Source organism: Hypanus sabinus, chromosome 5 (genome assembly GCF_030144855.1).
Source record: "Hypanus sabinus isolate sHypSab1 chromosome 5, sHypSab1.hap1, whole genome shotgun sequence".
Taxonomy (NCBI): Eukaryota; Metazoa; Chordata; class Chondrichthyes; order Myliobatiformes; family Dasyatidae; genus Hypanus; species Hypanus sabinus.
In genome coordinates, this window is record NC_082710.1 from 164,353,741 (window position 1) to 164,370,695 (window position 16,955).

Sequence of the window (16,955 nt, forward strand, 5' to 3'; positions counted from 1 at the left end):
GAATGGGTTGTGAGGGAAAATAATTCAGCCATGATTGAATGGAGGTGCTGACTCAATGGGCCAAAAGGCCTAATGCTATTTTGATATCCTATGGTCTTATAGCCCCCTTACCCCTCACTACTTGTTTCCACCTCCTACGCAGAATAATCAAACTGACTGTCCCAGAAGAACCAATTCCCAGTCAAACCTGGTCCAGCCCCCACTGCATTCATGACTGCATAACCCAACTCCATCTTGTCCCCTTTGATTCAGTCCCTGCCTAAATCTGTGACACTTTACATGCTCTCGATCACTTGAAGTTCCCTGGCCCTGATCACTTTGTTTTCACTATGGATGTCCAGTCTGTGCAGTCCTCCATCAGCAAGGCTTTATACTTCTCTGCTTCTTTCTGGATAACGGACCTAACGAGTTCCCCTCCACCACCACCCTCCTCCATCTGGCGGAGTCGGTTGTCATGCTCACCGGTTTCTCTTTCTACAAACCTAAGGTGTAGCCATGGGCACCTGCATTGTCCTGTCTCTTCGTCAACTATGTGGAACAATCCAGTCCGTACCTACACTGAGAATGATCCCCAGCTCTTCCTGCACTACACTGCTAATGCTTCATGCTCCCAAGCTGAGCTCAGCAATTCCATCAACTTTGCCTCTAACTTACACTGACCCTTCTCTGACACCTCTCTCTCCTTTCGTGATCTCCCTGTCCGTATCCCTGGCAACAGATCACCTACTACCTACAGCTTTGTCTGTATCCCTGGCAACATATTACCTACTACCTATTTCTTTGGCAAACCTACTGACTTTCACTGTTATTTTGACTAAATCTTCCCATCCTGTCGCTTGCAAAATGCTATTCCTTTTTTGGAGTTTCTCTGTCTCTGTCACATTTGTTCTAATGATTAGACTTTCCATTCCAGGAAAACTGACAAGTCCTCCTTCTTCAAAGAATGAGGATTCCCTCCACCACCATTAACCTGCCCTCACCCCACCCTTCTGCTGCTATAACAGGGAGAGAGTTCCCATTGTCCTACCTACCACCCCATGAGCCATGTGCCCAGCACAATATCCTCCATAATTTTCACCATTTACAACTAAGCACACCATTCCCTTCTGTTACGTACCCCGTAACTGGGTGTCTGACCAGCAGAGAAAGAAGAATCCGTTGGAGTCTGTTGGTACTATATTCAAAAGTGTTTATTAGTAAAATAAGCAAAACAATACCAATAATGTAAATATACATATAACACAGGTTAGCAGTAATAAACCTAAAAGAGTAGGAATAATAATAATCAATAATAAACGAGCTCTATCGATGTCTAGGGGTAAATGAATTGTCATAGGAAAGTATAGAGTTCAGTTCATAAATGCTGAAGTAGTTATGGTTGTATTGAAATCGTTAGAGAGAGAGAGAGAGAGAGCGAGAGAGATGTAACAGCAACAGCAGCCAAACCTTCCGTTGCTTTCTTAATCCGTCGTATTGTTGTGGTCATTCAGTTATGACCCCTCTGGTCTTCAGCTAGACTGTTCTTCTGTGGTGGACTCGTCACTCTGGCATGAGTGGACACACACACAAGTCCCCACCGGCCCTGCTGTAACACTGTGAGCTTTATTGACCGATCTCCTGGTTCGGTCTCCGAAGCCCCCACCTTTCTGTGGGTTCCCAAAACTCAGTCAGTGTCCACTGGTGTGTCTGAAGGATGTCTCCCCAGACCTGTCTTTTATCCCCACTCAGCTATCCATCAACTCTGAATGACCGTGTCCATCATATCAGGCCACTCCTGCTATCTCCTGGGGAATGTTAATGAGCAAAGTAAAGTCTTTGTAGTAGAAGGTACATAATCCTTGTAGAAGTCATAATACAGTAAATCAGCAGTCTCTGTCCCCCTCTTATATGTAGCAGATGTTCTTGCCTGGGCTTTCTCTCTCTCTCACGAGCAGCATAGCAACAGCAATAGTTCGTAGTTCTCGGGGGGGGGGGGGGGGTTGGGAATGGTTAACTCTGCTCTCCATTGTCCATCAGGTCTGTTCATCACTCATAACACTTCCCTCCGCCCAACTTACCACTTTCCATCGGGATTCTCTCTGCGTGACTGGCTTGTCAATTTGTCCCTCTCTACTAATCTGCATCATGGCACTTATCCCAGCTTGCGTGGCAAGTGTTACACCTGCCCCTACACCTCCCCTTTCACCATTCAGGGCCCCAAAAGGTCCTCTAGGTGAGGCAACGCTTCACCTGCCAGTCTGTCAGGGTCTTGTGTTGTATCTGGTGGTCCCAGTGCAGCCTCCTCTACATAAGTTGGGATCTGCTTTGTCGAGCATCTTCACCACAAAACGGTGATGTTTTCCAGTGGTCCCCCATTTCAATAGGACTTCCCATTCACATCCCACCATGTTGGTCCATGGCCTCCTCTACTGCCACTCTCAGGTTGGAGGAGCAACACCTCACATTCAGTCTGGGTCACCTCCAACCTGACGGCAAGGACATTGAACTAACAAAGAAACATAGAAACATACAGCACAATACAGGCCCTTCGGCCCTCAAAGTTGTGCCGAACATGTCCTTACCTTAGAAATTACTAGGCTTACCCATAGCCGTCTATTTTTCTAAGCTCTCTAACTTCAGTCAATTTCTCCACCTTCACCTTTCCTCTCTTTTTCCATTCTGGTTTCCCTCTCACCTTCTCTCTTCTCACTAGCCCATTACTGCCCTCTGATAACCATCCTCCTTTCCCTTCTTGCACAGTCCACTATCCTCTCCTATCAGCTTCCTTCTTCTTCAGTCCTTTACCTTTTCCACCTGTCACTCTCCACTTTCTGACATCATTCCCCCCTCTGCCACTCCCCACGTTACCCCTCACCTTGTTTCACCTATTACCTGCCAGTTTATACTCCATCCCTTATTCCTCCCCCAACCCCTTCGGCCTCCTTCACTGACACTGTAAAATGCACAAACAGTGACTAAGAGAGCATTTGGAGTTAGTCAGATAACACCCTCACCCTTGTTTGTCATTTAATCAGCCGGCTCTTTGATTAATCCTCATTGATTAACATTTCCCTCAGTTGCATTCTCATGTTAGACCTGGAGGGCAAATAAGAACCAGGAGGTGGTTGCAGAAACTTTGCTGAGACTTGTGCATGTGTGGATGCCTTAAACAAACCAGTCTTTCATCTTCTACCCTGGGCAGGTCATTATTTCGATCTCTAATCAGCAAGCAGATATTGGTGCCTGTGGTGTGGCTGTGAATTTCATTGTACCTGCGTATATAATACATTCGATTTTCAACTTTCTACTTCACTTCGAGGCCTAACGTGATCGTAGGTGAAGGAGAGAATCTCAGCATTTTTTTTACATTTGGACAATGACACCCAAGGTTCAACAGGCAGCAGTCCCGCTTCGTATCTGCAAGATTTGCTCAGGAATGCTGTTTGAAAAATTCCACTACTGTGCTTTGCAGGTTTAACCCTTTAAAATATAGCAGAATGGGGACAAAAATACAAGCTTATTTGAGACGTACCCATTATACGTAGGCGGACATATCGAATAATGATTGCTCGTAGATTGACGGAAAGTCTATAAAGACCATCATCTGCATAATTCAGGTTGCTGAAGACAAATGATCCGTTGGATCGGCAGAAGTCGATGCGCCCAGTATATTTGTTTATTACGGAAGGTTCTGTGGATCCCACATGAAACTGGAGAACTGGTTTCATGGAGGTCTCTTTTCCTGGGTGTTCTTGGAGTTTATCCCAATGAAAAACCTCAGCAATGTTCACTTCCTTCTCATCTACTCTGGGAAAAGTCACCGAACTTCCAGGTGAGCTGTAAACCTCCAATGTAGATTGCCCTGTGAAATACAAAAATTATTGGTGAGATATTTATACAGATCTGGCCACCACACTGCAGAAAGGATGAGGTAACAACATAGAAGATGCAGAGGGGATTCACTGGGATGTTGACTGGAATATTGGGCTGTAGTTATGGTGCACAAGGAGCACTTGATCACTCTGGGCCTGTATCACTGGTGTTTAGAAGAATGGTGGGTGACCTCAATGAAACCTATTAAATAGTGAAAGACCTAAATGAATGGATGTTGAGAGGATTTTTCTTATAGTGGGGAGACCAGGATCTCTATGAAAAAGCAAGTAAAAAGGCTTAATGCAGTATTTTGCAGTTTACTGAGGAGCACTGAAAATCCTTTACTCATCTACAGTAAATACAGTATATTGTCTCCTCATTTCCCTGACAAATCTCAGGCCTTTCATGCTTCCCTCTTCTCAACTCCCATCTTTTCTATCTCAGTATGATTTTTCATCATCTACCCTCCATCTGATCCTGATATCCCCACTTGGCCCTCTACCCTTGCACAGCTTTTCTCCCAAGACCTGCCCAACCAGAAATTCCAGCTTTCTGATATCGCAAATGGCTCAACATTTCCCACCTCACCCACAGAACAACGGACATCGGATCCGTTCCCATGGAAGGCAGGTATCTCACAGTCATTGTGAGCATCCAGTACCTGGTCATAAATTCTCAGCACAGAAACAGGCTCTTCAGCCCGTTTGCCTGTGTTGAGACAGTATTCTTTGATGCTTCACTTCAGCATTTACCCGACCAGATGAGGCTACCCACTGAGTCCTCAACGGAAGCCGTAACCACAGATTCTGTTGCAAATGATTCATATGTTGCATCACAAACAAGTGCAAGGTTCAAAGAGGAGCAATCAAATTCTTTTTTAAAAATTATTTTGTTTAAATTTTTAAAAGAAGGAATACAAGGACTCAATTAATACATATCAAAAAAAATTAATTCAAATTCATTAATAAGTCCAAGAGGGAAAAAAAGAACCCCTATCCCAACACCATCTCTCCGCATTTAGAAAAAAAGAGGGGGGAAAAGCATAAGAGACAGAGGAAAGAAAGGAGAGAAGAAGAAAGAGGAAAAAAAAGAAAAAGAGTTGGCATCCAGCTGTCAGAGTCAGATAAAATACAAATTAAAGAAACTAGCTTATAATAAGGGATATATTAATTTAAAATAAAATAAAAAGGTTAAACAATTTGGGCATTTAAGTAATCCAAATATGGTTGCCAGATCTCAGTGAACATAGTGTATTCATTCCAAAGGGTAAAGTAATCTTCTCAAGGGGTATACAACTTTGCATTTCTTTATTCCAACAATCAATATGTACAAGGGAAACAGGAGTGAAGGTAGGACTGATTAGAGATAAAGGTGGGAAGATGTGCCTGGAGGCTGTGGAAGTGAGCGAGGTCCTCAATGAATACATCTCTTCGGTATTCACCACTGAGAGGGAACTTGATGATGGTGAGAGCAATATGAGTGAGGTTGATGTTCTGGAGCATGTTGATATTAAGGGAGAGGAGGTGTTGGAGTTGTTAAAATACATTAGGACGGATAAGACCCCGGGGCCTGACGGAATATTCCCCAGGCTGCTCCACGAGGTGAGGGAAGAGATTGCTGAGCCTCTGGCTAGCACCTTTATGTCCTTGTTGTCCACAGGAATGGTACCGGAGGATTGGAGGGAGGCAAATGTTGTCCCCTTGTTCAAGAAAGGTAGTAGGGATAGTCTGGGTAATTATAGACAAGTGAGCCTTACGTCTGTGGTGGGAAAGCTGTTGGAAAAGATTCTTAGAGATAGGATCTATGGGCATTTAGAGAATCATGGTCTGATCAAGGACAGTCAGCATGGCTTTGTGAGGGGCAGGTTGTGACTAACAAGCCTGATAGAGTTCTTTGAGGAGGTGACCAGGCATATAGATGAGGTTAGTTCAGTGGATGTGATGTACATGGATTTTAGTAAGGCATCTGACAAGGTTCCACATGGTAGGCTTATTCAGAAAGTCAAAAGGCATGGGATCCAGGGAAGTTTGACCAGGTGGATTCAGAATTGACTTGCCTGTAGAAGGGAGAGGGTCGTGGTGGAGGGAGTACATTCAGATTGGAGGGTTGTGACCAGTGGTGTCCCACAAGGATCTGTTCTGGTGGAGGCAGATACACTAGTGAACTTTAGGAGACTACTAGACAGGTATATGGAGGCATTTAAGGGGGGGTTATATGGGAGGCAGGGTTTGAGGGTTGGCACAACATTGTGGGCCAAGGGGCCTGTAATGTGCTGTACTGTTCTATGTTCTATCTTCTATGTTCTATAAAACCTTAAACTTTTCCCAATTTACTTTACCAAAATTCCATCTCCTAAAATTGGCTTTCTGTCCCCTATATAGATCCAAACACAAGCTTCTAAGTATAGAAAACTCATCACTTCTCTATGTTACAATATAATCCTTATTGTAAAATATAAATATGGTACCATTCCCAGAGAGATTGTCTACAGAGTCTCTGTGGGTGGAAGATAGGAACAGGAAGGGGTCAATAACTTCACTGGGTGTTTTTTATAGGCCACACAATAGTAATAGGGATATCGAAGAGCAGATAGGGAAACAGATCCTGGAAATGTGTAATATTAACAGAGTTGTCATGGTGGGAGATTTTAATTTCCCAAATATCAATTGGCATCTCCCTAGAGCAAGGGGTTTAGATGGAGTGGAGTTTGTTAGGTGTGTTCAGAAAGGTTTCTTGACACAATATGTAGATAAGTATACATTAGGAGAGACTCTACTTGATCTGGTATTGGGAAATGAACCTGGTCAGGTGTCAGATCTCTCAGTGGGAGAGCATTTAGGAGATAGTGATCACAATTCTATCTCCTTTACCATTGGAGAGAGATAGGAACAGACAAGTTAGAAAAGCATTTAATTGAAGTAAGGGGAATTATGAGGCTATCAAGCAGGAAATTGGAAGCTTAAATTGGGAGCAGATGTTCTCAGGGAAAAGTACAGAAGGAATGTGGCAAATGTTCAGGGGATATTTGTGTGCAGTTCTGCATAGGTAGGTTCAAGTGAGACAGGGAAGTTGTACCAGGGTACAGGAACCGTAGTGTACAAAGTCTCAAATAAATCTAGTCAAGAAGAAAAGCATACAGATTCAGAGAGCTAGGTAATGTTAGAGATCTAGAAGATTCTAAGGCTAACAGGAAGGAGCTTAAGAAGGATATTAGGAGAGCCAGAAGGGGCCATGAGAAGGCTTTGGTGGACAGGATTAAGGAAAGCCCCAAGGCACTCTACAAGTGTGTGAAGAGCAAGAGGATAAGACGTGAAAGAATAGGATCTATCAAGCGTAACAGTGGGAAAGGTGTATGGAACCGGAGGAAATAGCAGAGGTACTTAATGAATACTTTACTTCAGTATTCACTATGGAAAAGGATCTTGGTGATTGTAGTGATGACTTGCAGCGGATCGAAAAGCCTAAGCATGTAGATATGATGAAAGAGAATGTGTTGGAACTTTTGGAAAGCATCAAGTTGGATAAGTCGCTGTTACCGGATGAGATGTACCCTAGGCTACTGTGGAAGGTGAGGGAGGAGATTACCGAGCCTCTAGCAATGTTCTTCGGATGGGAGATGTTTCAGAGGATTGGAGGGTTGCAGATGTTGTTCCTTTATTCAAGAAAGGGAGTAGAGATAGCCCAGGATATTATAGAGCAGTGAGTCTTGCTTTAGTGTTTGGTAAGTTGATGGAAAAGATCCTGAGAGGCAGGATTTATGAACATTTGGAGAGGTATAACATGATTAGGAATAGTCAGCATGGCTTTGTCAAGGGCAGGTCATTGCTTACGAGCATGATTGAATTTTTTGAGGATGTGACTAAACACAATAATGAAGGAAAAGCAGTAGATGTAGTATATATGGATTTCAGCAAGACATTTAATAAGGTACCCCATGCAAGGCTTATTGAGAAAGTAAGGAGGCATGGGATCCAAGGGGACATTGCTTTGTGGTTGTAGATGGGTCATATTCTGCATGGAGGTCTGTGACCAGTGGTGTCCCTCGGGGATCTGTTCTGGGACCTTTACTCTTCATGATTTTTATAAATGACCTGGATGAGGAAGTGGTGGGATGGGTTAGTAAGATTGCTGATGACACAAAGGTTGAAGGTGTTGTGGATAGTGTGGAGGGCTGTCAGAGCCTACAGAGCAGGGCCGTTGATAGGATGCAAAACTGGGCTGAGAAGTGGCAGATGGAGTTCAACACAGATAATTGTGAAGTGGTTCATTTTGGTAGGTCAAATACGAAGGCAGAATATAGCATTAACAGTAAGAATCTTGGCAGTGTGGAGGATCAGAGGGATCTTGGGGTCCGAGTCCATAGGACACGCAAAGCAGGTTGACTCTGTGGTTAAGAAGGCATATGGTATATTGACCTTCATCAAGTGTGGAATTGTATTTAGGAGCTGAGAGGTACTTTTGCGACTAAATAGGACCCTGGTCAGACCCCACTTTGAGTCCTGTGCTCAGTTCTGGTCACCTCACTACAGGAAGGATGTGGAAACCATAGAAAGGGTGCAGAGGAGATTTACAAGGATGTTGCCCGGATTGGGGAGCATGCCTTATGAAAACAGGTTGAGTGAACACGGCCTTTTCTCCTTGGAGCGTCCGAGGGTGAGAGGTGACCTGATTAAGGTGTACAAGATGATGAGGGGCATTGATCGTGTGAGGCTTTTTCCCAGGGCTGAAATGGTTGCCGCAAGAGGACAAGGGTTTAAGTTGCTGTGGAGTAGGTACAGAGAAGTCGGGGTAAGTTTTTAATACAGAGAGTGGTGAGAGCTTAGAATGGGCTGCCAGCAACGGTGGATACGCGCATGGAGCTTAGAACAGGGCTATGGGTAAGCCTAGTCATTTCTAAGGTAGGGACATTTCAGCACAGCTTTGTGGCGGAAGGGCCTGTATTGTGCTGTAGGTTTTCTATGTTTCTAATCACGTTTCCTGAAATAAGTATAATCAGGTGAATTTGATAAATCAAATAAATTTCTGAAAGTCTTAACTATTCGAAATCAGGTTTCTCGCATTCCACTGCAGTATTTTAAACCCATTGTGTAACTTCACGAGGAGAGAAATACAGACACCCCACCCATCAGAGCTTTATTTAGCTTCCCGCATAACACCCGTTATCAGATATTTCCAGAGGCTTCCGCGGTAAGTTTAATTTCCTCAGTGCGACGAGATGTCTGAGCAGTACAATTCACCAGATTTGTTATGAACATCACAAACTTCTTTTTATCAATCAGTAAAGTATCTTTAGTAAGAGAAGTACGATGCCGACGTATTGCTTCTGACCTCACATTGACAATACTTTATCAAAGTTTGGTTTAACTTTTTGCAAGGCATCGGCATCTATGGAAAAGAGCAGAGTGCTGCTGAACGGTTTCGGACTGGCCTGTGTCCGCTTTGGCCGATTTAACTTTTCAGTTAAATTTAATGGGATTGATAGAAGGCTATTCCGGGTCAAATTTAAACAATACCCTGAAGTCTTCTTTCCTTTATTTTCCAGAATATCCCGCCATTCCTGTCCACCACTTGAAATCATTCCAATATTATGTTTCTTTCCCCCGTTTTCCAGATCTTTCAACTTCATTCCGACCTCCTACCGCCAACCCGCCCTCAGCGAACCCTCCATTTCCGATCCCTTTCATTTCCTTCCGACCTCCTACCGCCAACCCGCCCTCACCGACCCCTCCTTTCCGATGGCTTTTCCCTATCCTCCCCACTACCTGAACCAACTCTATTCCCCAACACCCCCACTACCTGAACCGACTCTATTCCCCAACATCCCCACTACCTGAACCGACTCTATTCCCAACATCCCCACTACCTGAACCGACTCTATTCCCCAACATCCCCACTACCCGAACCGACTCTATTCCCCAACATCCCCACTACCTGAACCGACTCTATTCCCCAACATCCCCACTACCTGAACCGACTCTATTCCCCAACATCCCCACTACCTGAACCGACTCTATTCCCCAACATCCCCACTACCCGAACCGACTCTATTCCCCAACATCCCCACTACCTGAACCGACTCTATTCCCCAACATCCCCACTACCTGAACCAACTCTATTCCCCAACATCCCCACTACCTGAACCGACTCTATTCCCCAACATCCCCACTACCTGAACCGACTCTATTCCCCAACATCCCCACTACCTGAACCGACTCTCTTCCCCAACATCCCCACTACCTGAACCGACTCTATTCCCCAACATCCCCACTACCTGAACCGACTCTATTCCCCAACATCCCCACTACCTGAACCGACTCTCTTCCCCAACATCCCCACTACCTGAACCGACTCTATTCCCCAACATCCCCACTACCTGAACCGACTCTATTCCCCAACACCCCCACTACCTGAACCGACTCTATTCCCCAACATCCCCACTACCTGAACCGACTCTATTCCCCAACATCCCCACTACCTGAACCGACTCTCTTCCCCAACATCCCCACTACCTGAACCGACTCTATTCCCCAACATCCCCACTACCTGAACCGACTCTATTCCCCAACACCCACACTACCTGAACCGACTCTATTCCCCAACACCCCCACTACCTGAACCGACTCTATTCCCCAACATCCCCACTACCTGAACCGACTCTATTCCCCAACATCCCCACTACCTGAACCGACTCTCTTCCCCAACATCCCCACTACCTGAACCGACTCTATTCCCCAACATCCCCACTACCTGAACCGACTCTCTTCCCCAACACCCCCACTACCTGAACCGACTCTATTCCCCAACATCCCCACTACCTGAACCGACTCTATTCCCCAACATCCCCACTACCTGAACCGACTCTATTCCCCAACATCCCCACTACCTGAACCGACTCTATTCCCCAACATCCCCACTACCTGAACCGACTCTATTCCCCAACATCCCCACTACCTGAACCGACTCTATTCCCCAACATCCCCACTACCTGAACCGACTCTCTTCCCCAACATCCCCACTACCTGAACCGACTCTATTCCCCAACATCCCCACTACCTGAACCGACTCTATTCCCCAACATCCCCACTACCTGAACCGACTCTATTCCCCAACACCCCCACTACCTGAACCGACTCTCTTCCCCAACATCCCCACTACCTGAACCGACTCTATTCCCCAACATCCCCACTACCTGAACCGACTCTCTTCCCCAACATCCCCACTACCTGAACCGACTCTCTTCCCCAACATCCCCACTACCTGAACCGACTCTCTTCCCCAACATCCCCACTACCTGAACCGACTCTATTCCCCAACATCCCCACTACCTGAACCGACTCTCTTCCCCAACACCCCCACTACCTGAACCGACTCTATTCCCCAACATCCCCACTACCTGAACCGACTCTATTCCCCAACATCCCCACTACCTGAACCGACTCTATTCCCCAACATCCCCACTACCTGAACCGACTCTATTCCCCAACATCCCCACTACCTGAACCGACTCTATTCCCCAACATCCCCACTACCTGAACCGACTCTATTCCCCAACACCCCCACTACCTGAACCGACTCTATTCCCCAACATCCCCACTACCTGAACCGACTCTATTCCCCAACATCTCCACTACCTGAACCGACTCTCTTCCCCAACATCCCCACTCCATTCACAGCCAGTCCCACATGGCCGAGACTTTGTTTGTGTCCCGCACACCCGGAACTGGCGCGGTCTGGAGCATGCGCACTGCGCCGGGTTCGCCGAAGCTAACGGTTCCGAGCGCTGGATCAATGAATCGTCCCTGAATCCCGGTTTCCCATGAACCGTCCCGACCAGTCCCGGCTTCCCACCTCTCTGTGAACCGTCCCGAGTCCCGGTTTCCCATGTTTTTATGAACCGTCCCGAGTCCAGGTTTCCCATGTTTCTATGAACCGTCCCGAGTCCCGGTTTCCCATGTTTCTATGAACCGTCCCGAGTCCCGGTTTCCCATGTTTCTATGAACCGTCCCGAGTCCCGGTTTCCCATGTTTCTATGAACCGTCCCGAGTCCCGGTTTCCCATGTTTCTGTGAACCGTCCCGAGTCCCGGTTTCCCATGTTTTTATGAACCGTCCCGAGTCCAGGTTTCCCATGTTTCTATGAACCGTCCCGAGTCCCGGTTTCCCATGTTTCTGTGAACCGTCCCGAATCCCGGTTTCCCATGTTTCTATGAACCGTCCCGAGTCCCGGTTTCCCATGTTTTTATGAACCGTCCCGAATCCCGGTTTCCCATGTTTCTATGAACCGTCCCTGAATCCCGGTTTCCCATGTTTCTATGAACCGTCCCGAATCCCGGTTTCCCATGTTTCTATGAACCGTCCCGGATCCCGGCCCCTCACCTTCCGCGTTCACCACAGCGAGCACGAACTGGAGAAGGAGTAACAACATGTCCGAGTGCCGAGCGGGAGCCGAAACTCCCGGTGGATTGAGGGACGTTTCCAGAGTCTCAGGTTCCTCCGACCGGTATCTCGAACATGCCGGGATCCTCAATCCTCCAGGACCGGGACACCGACTGACGGAGATCGAGCTGAGCGGAAAACAGCAACAGGAAATGGTGAACGTCAAACTCAGGGTGGGCTCCACACTAAATGTGAAACTGAAATACTAAATTCAGTCTTATTGGGGCAATATGCTGTATATTAGTGATAAATAAAAAATTACGATCGCGACCCTGCTCTGCCATTCAGTTATATCATGCCTGATGTACCCGTGGCTCACACATAGTTTAGTTCCCTTTAATATCCAGAATATTCACAATTTAACTCAGGAAACAGAGAATTCCAACACGTGTTCACGAGATGACCCATCATTTTCCAAAATGCTAATATCAAATTCACAATTCAGGACTTCCTTACTTTTTGACTCACTTAAATAAAGCCACCCTAAGACATAGGAGCAGAATTAGGCCATTTGGCCCATCGAGTCTGCTCCACCATTCAATCATGGCTGATCCCTTCCCCCCTCCTCAACCCCACTCCCTGGCCTTCTCCTGCTAATTTTTGATGCTGTGTTCAATCAAGAACCTATCAAGCTCTGCCTTAAATACACCCAACGACATGGTCTCCACAGCTGTCTGTGGTAATAAATTCCACAAATTCCTCATCTTCTGGCTAAATAAATTTCTCTGCATCTGTTTTCAATGTACACCCCCTATCCTGAGGCTGTGTTCTCTTGTCCTAGACTCCCCAACAAGGGAAACATTCTTTCCACATCTATTCTATCTGGTCCTTTAAACATTCAAAAGCTTTCAATGAGATCCTCCCACTCCCATCCTTTTAAATTCCAGCAAGTACAGACCCAGAGCTATCAAACTTGTATAACCCTTTCATTCCTGGAATCATCCTTGTGAATCTCCTCTAAATCCTCTCCAATCCTAGCACATCTTTTCTTTGCCCAAAACTGTTCACAATACTCAAGGTGAGGCTTCACCAGTGCCTTATAAAGCCTCAGCATCACATCCCTGCTCTTATATTCTAGTCCTCCTGAAATGAATGCTAACATGGCATTTGCCTTCCTCACCACCAACTCAACCTGCAAGTTAACCTTGAGGGTATTCTGCACAAGGACTCCCAAGTCCTCTTCCATCTCAGATTTTTGGATTTTCTCCCTATTTAGAAAATAGTCCACACACTTATTTCTACTACCAAAGTGCATGACCATACATTCTCCAACAGTGTATTTCACTCGTCACTCTCTTGCTTATTCTGCTAATCTAAGTCCTTCTGCATCCTACCTGTTTCTTCAACACTACCTGCCCCTCCACCAATCTTCATATCACCTGCAAACTTGGCAACAAAGCCATCTATTCCATCATCTAAATCATTGATATACAGTCCATAAAGAAGCAGTCCCAACACCAGCCTCTGTGGAACCCCATTGGTCACTGGCAGCCAACCAGAAAAGGATCCTTTTATTCCCACTCACTGCATCCTACCAATCCGCCAATGCTCTAACCATGCCAGTAACTACTCTGTAAGTAGATCATGTCTGTTTCCATTCTGTTTGCAGGAGCCATTCTAGAATACTTTGAATATCCAGAATATGTACATATAAAATATCAAGTCAAAGGGTTTTAATAATTTCCTACACCAAAACTTCAGCAGTGGTGGGAGTTGCTGAAGGATAGCCAGTTATTGGTCCTTTCAAGGCAGGACATTTCTGTACCTTATATCTACCATAAAGAGACATCCTCCAACTAGTTTCTTGAATTCAGTGATAGCATTTCAAAGTAAAATATCCAGGCCAGAAATACAACAATCTCTGCCTTATTCTGAGTTGAGGTACAGGCTCACATCTCCTCTAGGTTGTGGGTTTGACAAGGTATTTGACAAGGACCCCCATGGGAGGTTGGTCAAGAACATTGTCACTTGGCATCCAAGATGAGGTAGGAAATTAGATTAGATATTTGCGTCATGGGAGAAGCCAGTGAGTGGTAGTAGACGGTTGCTTCTCTGACAGTGACTAGTAGTGTGCCGCAGGGATCGGAGCTGAATCTGTTGCTGTTCGTCATCTATATCAATGATCTGGATGATAATATAGTTAACTGGATCAGCAATTTTGTGGATGGCACAAAGTTTGGGGGTGATGTGGACTGTATAGAAGACTTTCAGAACTTGCAACGAGATCTGGACCAGCTGGAAAAGGGCTGAAAAATGCCAGATGGAATTTAATGTAGACAAGTATGAGGTGTTGCACTTTGTGAGGACCATCCAGGACCTGCACGGTGAATGTTAGGGCTCTGAGGAGTGCAATCGAACAAGCTTCTATGAATACAGATCCATAATTCCTTGAAAGTGGTTGCACATATCATAAAGAAAGCTTTTGGCACATGACCTTCATAAATCAATGTATTGAGTACACGGGTTGGGATCACAACAGGAAAAAAATCTGCAGATACTGGAAATCCAAGCAACACATCCAATGCTGGAAGAACTCGGGTTATGTTGAAATTGTTTGAAACATTGGTGAGGCCTAATCTGAAGTATTATCTGCAGTTTTAGATACCTACCTGTAGGAAAGATGTAAATAAGATTGAAAGAGTGCAGAAAAAAATTACAAAAAGACATTCCTCAGACCTGAGTTATACGGAGAGGTTGATTAGTTTAGGATTTTAGGTAGGGTAAATGCAGGCAGGTTTTTCCCACCTAGGTGTGATGAGCCGACAGCTAGAAGTCATAGGTTAAGGGTGAACGATGAAATGTTTAAGGGGAACAGGAGGGGGAACTTCTGCACTCAGGATAGTGAGAATGTGGAATGAGCTGCCAGCACAAGGGGTGGATGCAGGTTCATTTAAGAGCAATTTGGATAGGTATCTTGATAGAAGGGGTATGGAGGCATATGGATGGGACTAGTCAGATTAATAGTTGTGCATGGACTAGATGGGCTGAAGGGCCTGTTTCTGTGCTGTAGGGTTCTATGACTAACACAAGCAACAATATCAACAACAGAACAACAGCAAATCAGGCCCCTTTCTTCCCTCAGTGATACAGACCAGACGGGATCCGGATACCTGTAGCTCAATGGGCAGCACGCTCATCTCTGGATTAGAGCGTCGTGAATTTGGGAAACAGTCGAGAGATTTATTTATTTATTTATTTATTGAGTGGTGCAGCGCAGAATAGGCCCTTCAAGCCTCACTACTGCAGCAACCCCTGACAACTCCAATCTAACCCCCGCAACCTGATCATGAGAAAATTTACAATGACCAATTACCCTATCCGTATGTCTTTGGACTGTGGAAGGAAAATTAGGCCATTCAGCCCCCCACTCCACCATTCCATCATGGCTGATCCCGGATCCCACTCAACCCCATGCACCTGCCTTCTCGCCATGTACTACGTATCCTGACCGATCAGGAAACTGTCAACTTCCGCCTTAACTATACGCATGGACTTGGCCTCCAACGCAGTCTGCGGCAGAGCATTCCACAGATTCACTACTCTCAAGCTAAAAAAAATTCTCTTTACCTCTGTCCTAAAGGGTCAACCCTCAATATTCAGGCTGTGCCCTCTAGTTCTGGAAACCCCCACCTTAGGAAATATCCTCTCCACATCTGCCCTATTTAGTCATTTCAACATTTGACAATAGACAATAGACAATAGGTGCAGAAGTAGACCATTCAGCCCTTCGAGCCTGCACCACCATTTTGAGATCATGGCTAATCAACTACTATCAATACCCGGTTCCTGCCTTGTCTCTATATCCCTTGATTCCCCTATCCATAAGATACCTATCTAGCTCCTTCTTGAAAGCATCAATTTGGTAGCTTTCAATGAGATTCCCTCGCATTCTTCTAAACTACAGTGAGTACCGGCCCAAATCTGCCAAACGCTTCTCATACGTTAACTCCTGCATTCCCAGAATTATCCTCGTGAACCTCCTCTGGATTCTCTCCAATGACAACACCTCCTTTCTGAAAAGTGGGGCCCAAAACTTGACAATACTTGTAAGTGCGGCCTGACTAGTGTCTTATAAAGGCTCAGCATCATCTCCTTGCTTTTATATTCTATTCCCCTCGAAATAAATGCCAACATTGCATTTCCCTTCTTTACCACACTCACCCTGTAAATTCACCTTCTGGGAGGCTTGCACGAGGATTCCAGAGTCACTTTGCACTTCTGATGTGTGCACCTTCTCCCCATTTAGATGGTATTCTGCACTATTGTTGTCACTAACAACTGTAGGTCTCCATTTTTTCAGCTATCACAGGGGACAAGACAAGGTTGTCCATTACGTCCTTTGTTATTTAAATTAATATTAGAACCCTTGTTATTGCTGTTCGTGAAGCCAAAAATATTCATGGGATTTTTGTGAATGAGACCATGCACAAGATCTCTCTTTACGCTGACGATTGATTGGTTTATATATCTAAGCCTAACAAATCTATTCCTGCTTTGCTAAAATTATTTAACGAATTTGGGGATTTTTCAACATATAAAATAAATTTTAGTCAGCAAATTTATGGATGGTATTTGAGCTATGCCTAGCCACACAGTCATGGGTATCCTGAGAGTAGAGCAGTGGGTTAAGCACACACCCCTGATGTGCACCAGTGTTGATCGTCAGGGA

The 16,955-nt window shown here is 45.4% G+C and overlaps 1 protein-coding gene across 2 annotated transcripts in view; it reads right to left on the reverse strand.

Moving 5' to 3' along the window:
* Positions 1 to 12,891, reverse strand: part of LOC132394531 (uncharacterized) — a 45,688-nt gene extending 32,797 nt beyond the window's left edge. The window contains exons 1-3 of one of the 2 annotated variants that reach the window (XR_009512357.1): positions 12,743 to 12,883; positions 12,227 to 12,414; positions 3,512 to 3,841 (exon numbers count right to left, since the gene is read on the reverse strand). Coding sequence is in view for 1 of the 2 variants with exons in the window: in XM_059970812.1 (XP_059826795.1) it covers positions 3,512 to 3,841; positions 12,227 to 12,414; positions 12,755 to 12,831 (595 nt within the window). In the remaining variant the exon portion in view is untranslated. Of the gene's footprint in view, positions 1 to 3,511; positions 3,842 to 12,226; positions 12,415 to 12,742 lie in introns of both variants that reach the window. The other variant, XM_059970812.1, reaches the window with a different exon arrangement.
* Positions 12,892 to 16,955: the final 4,064 nt, after the last annotated feature.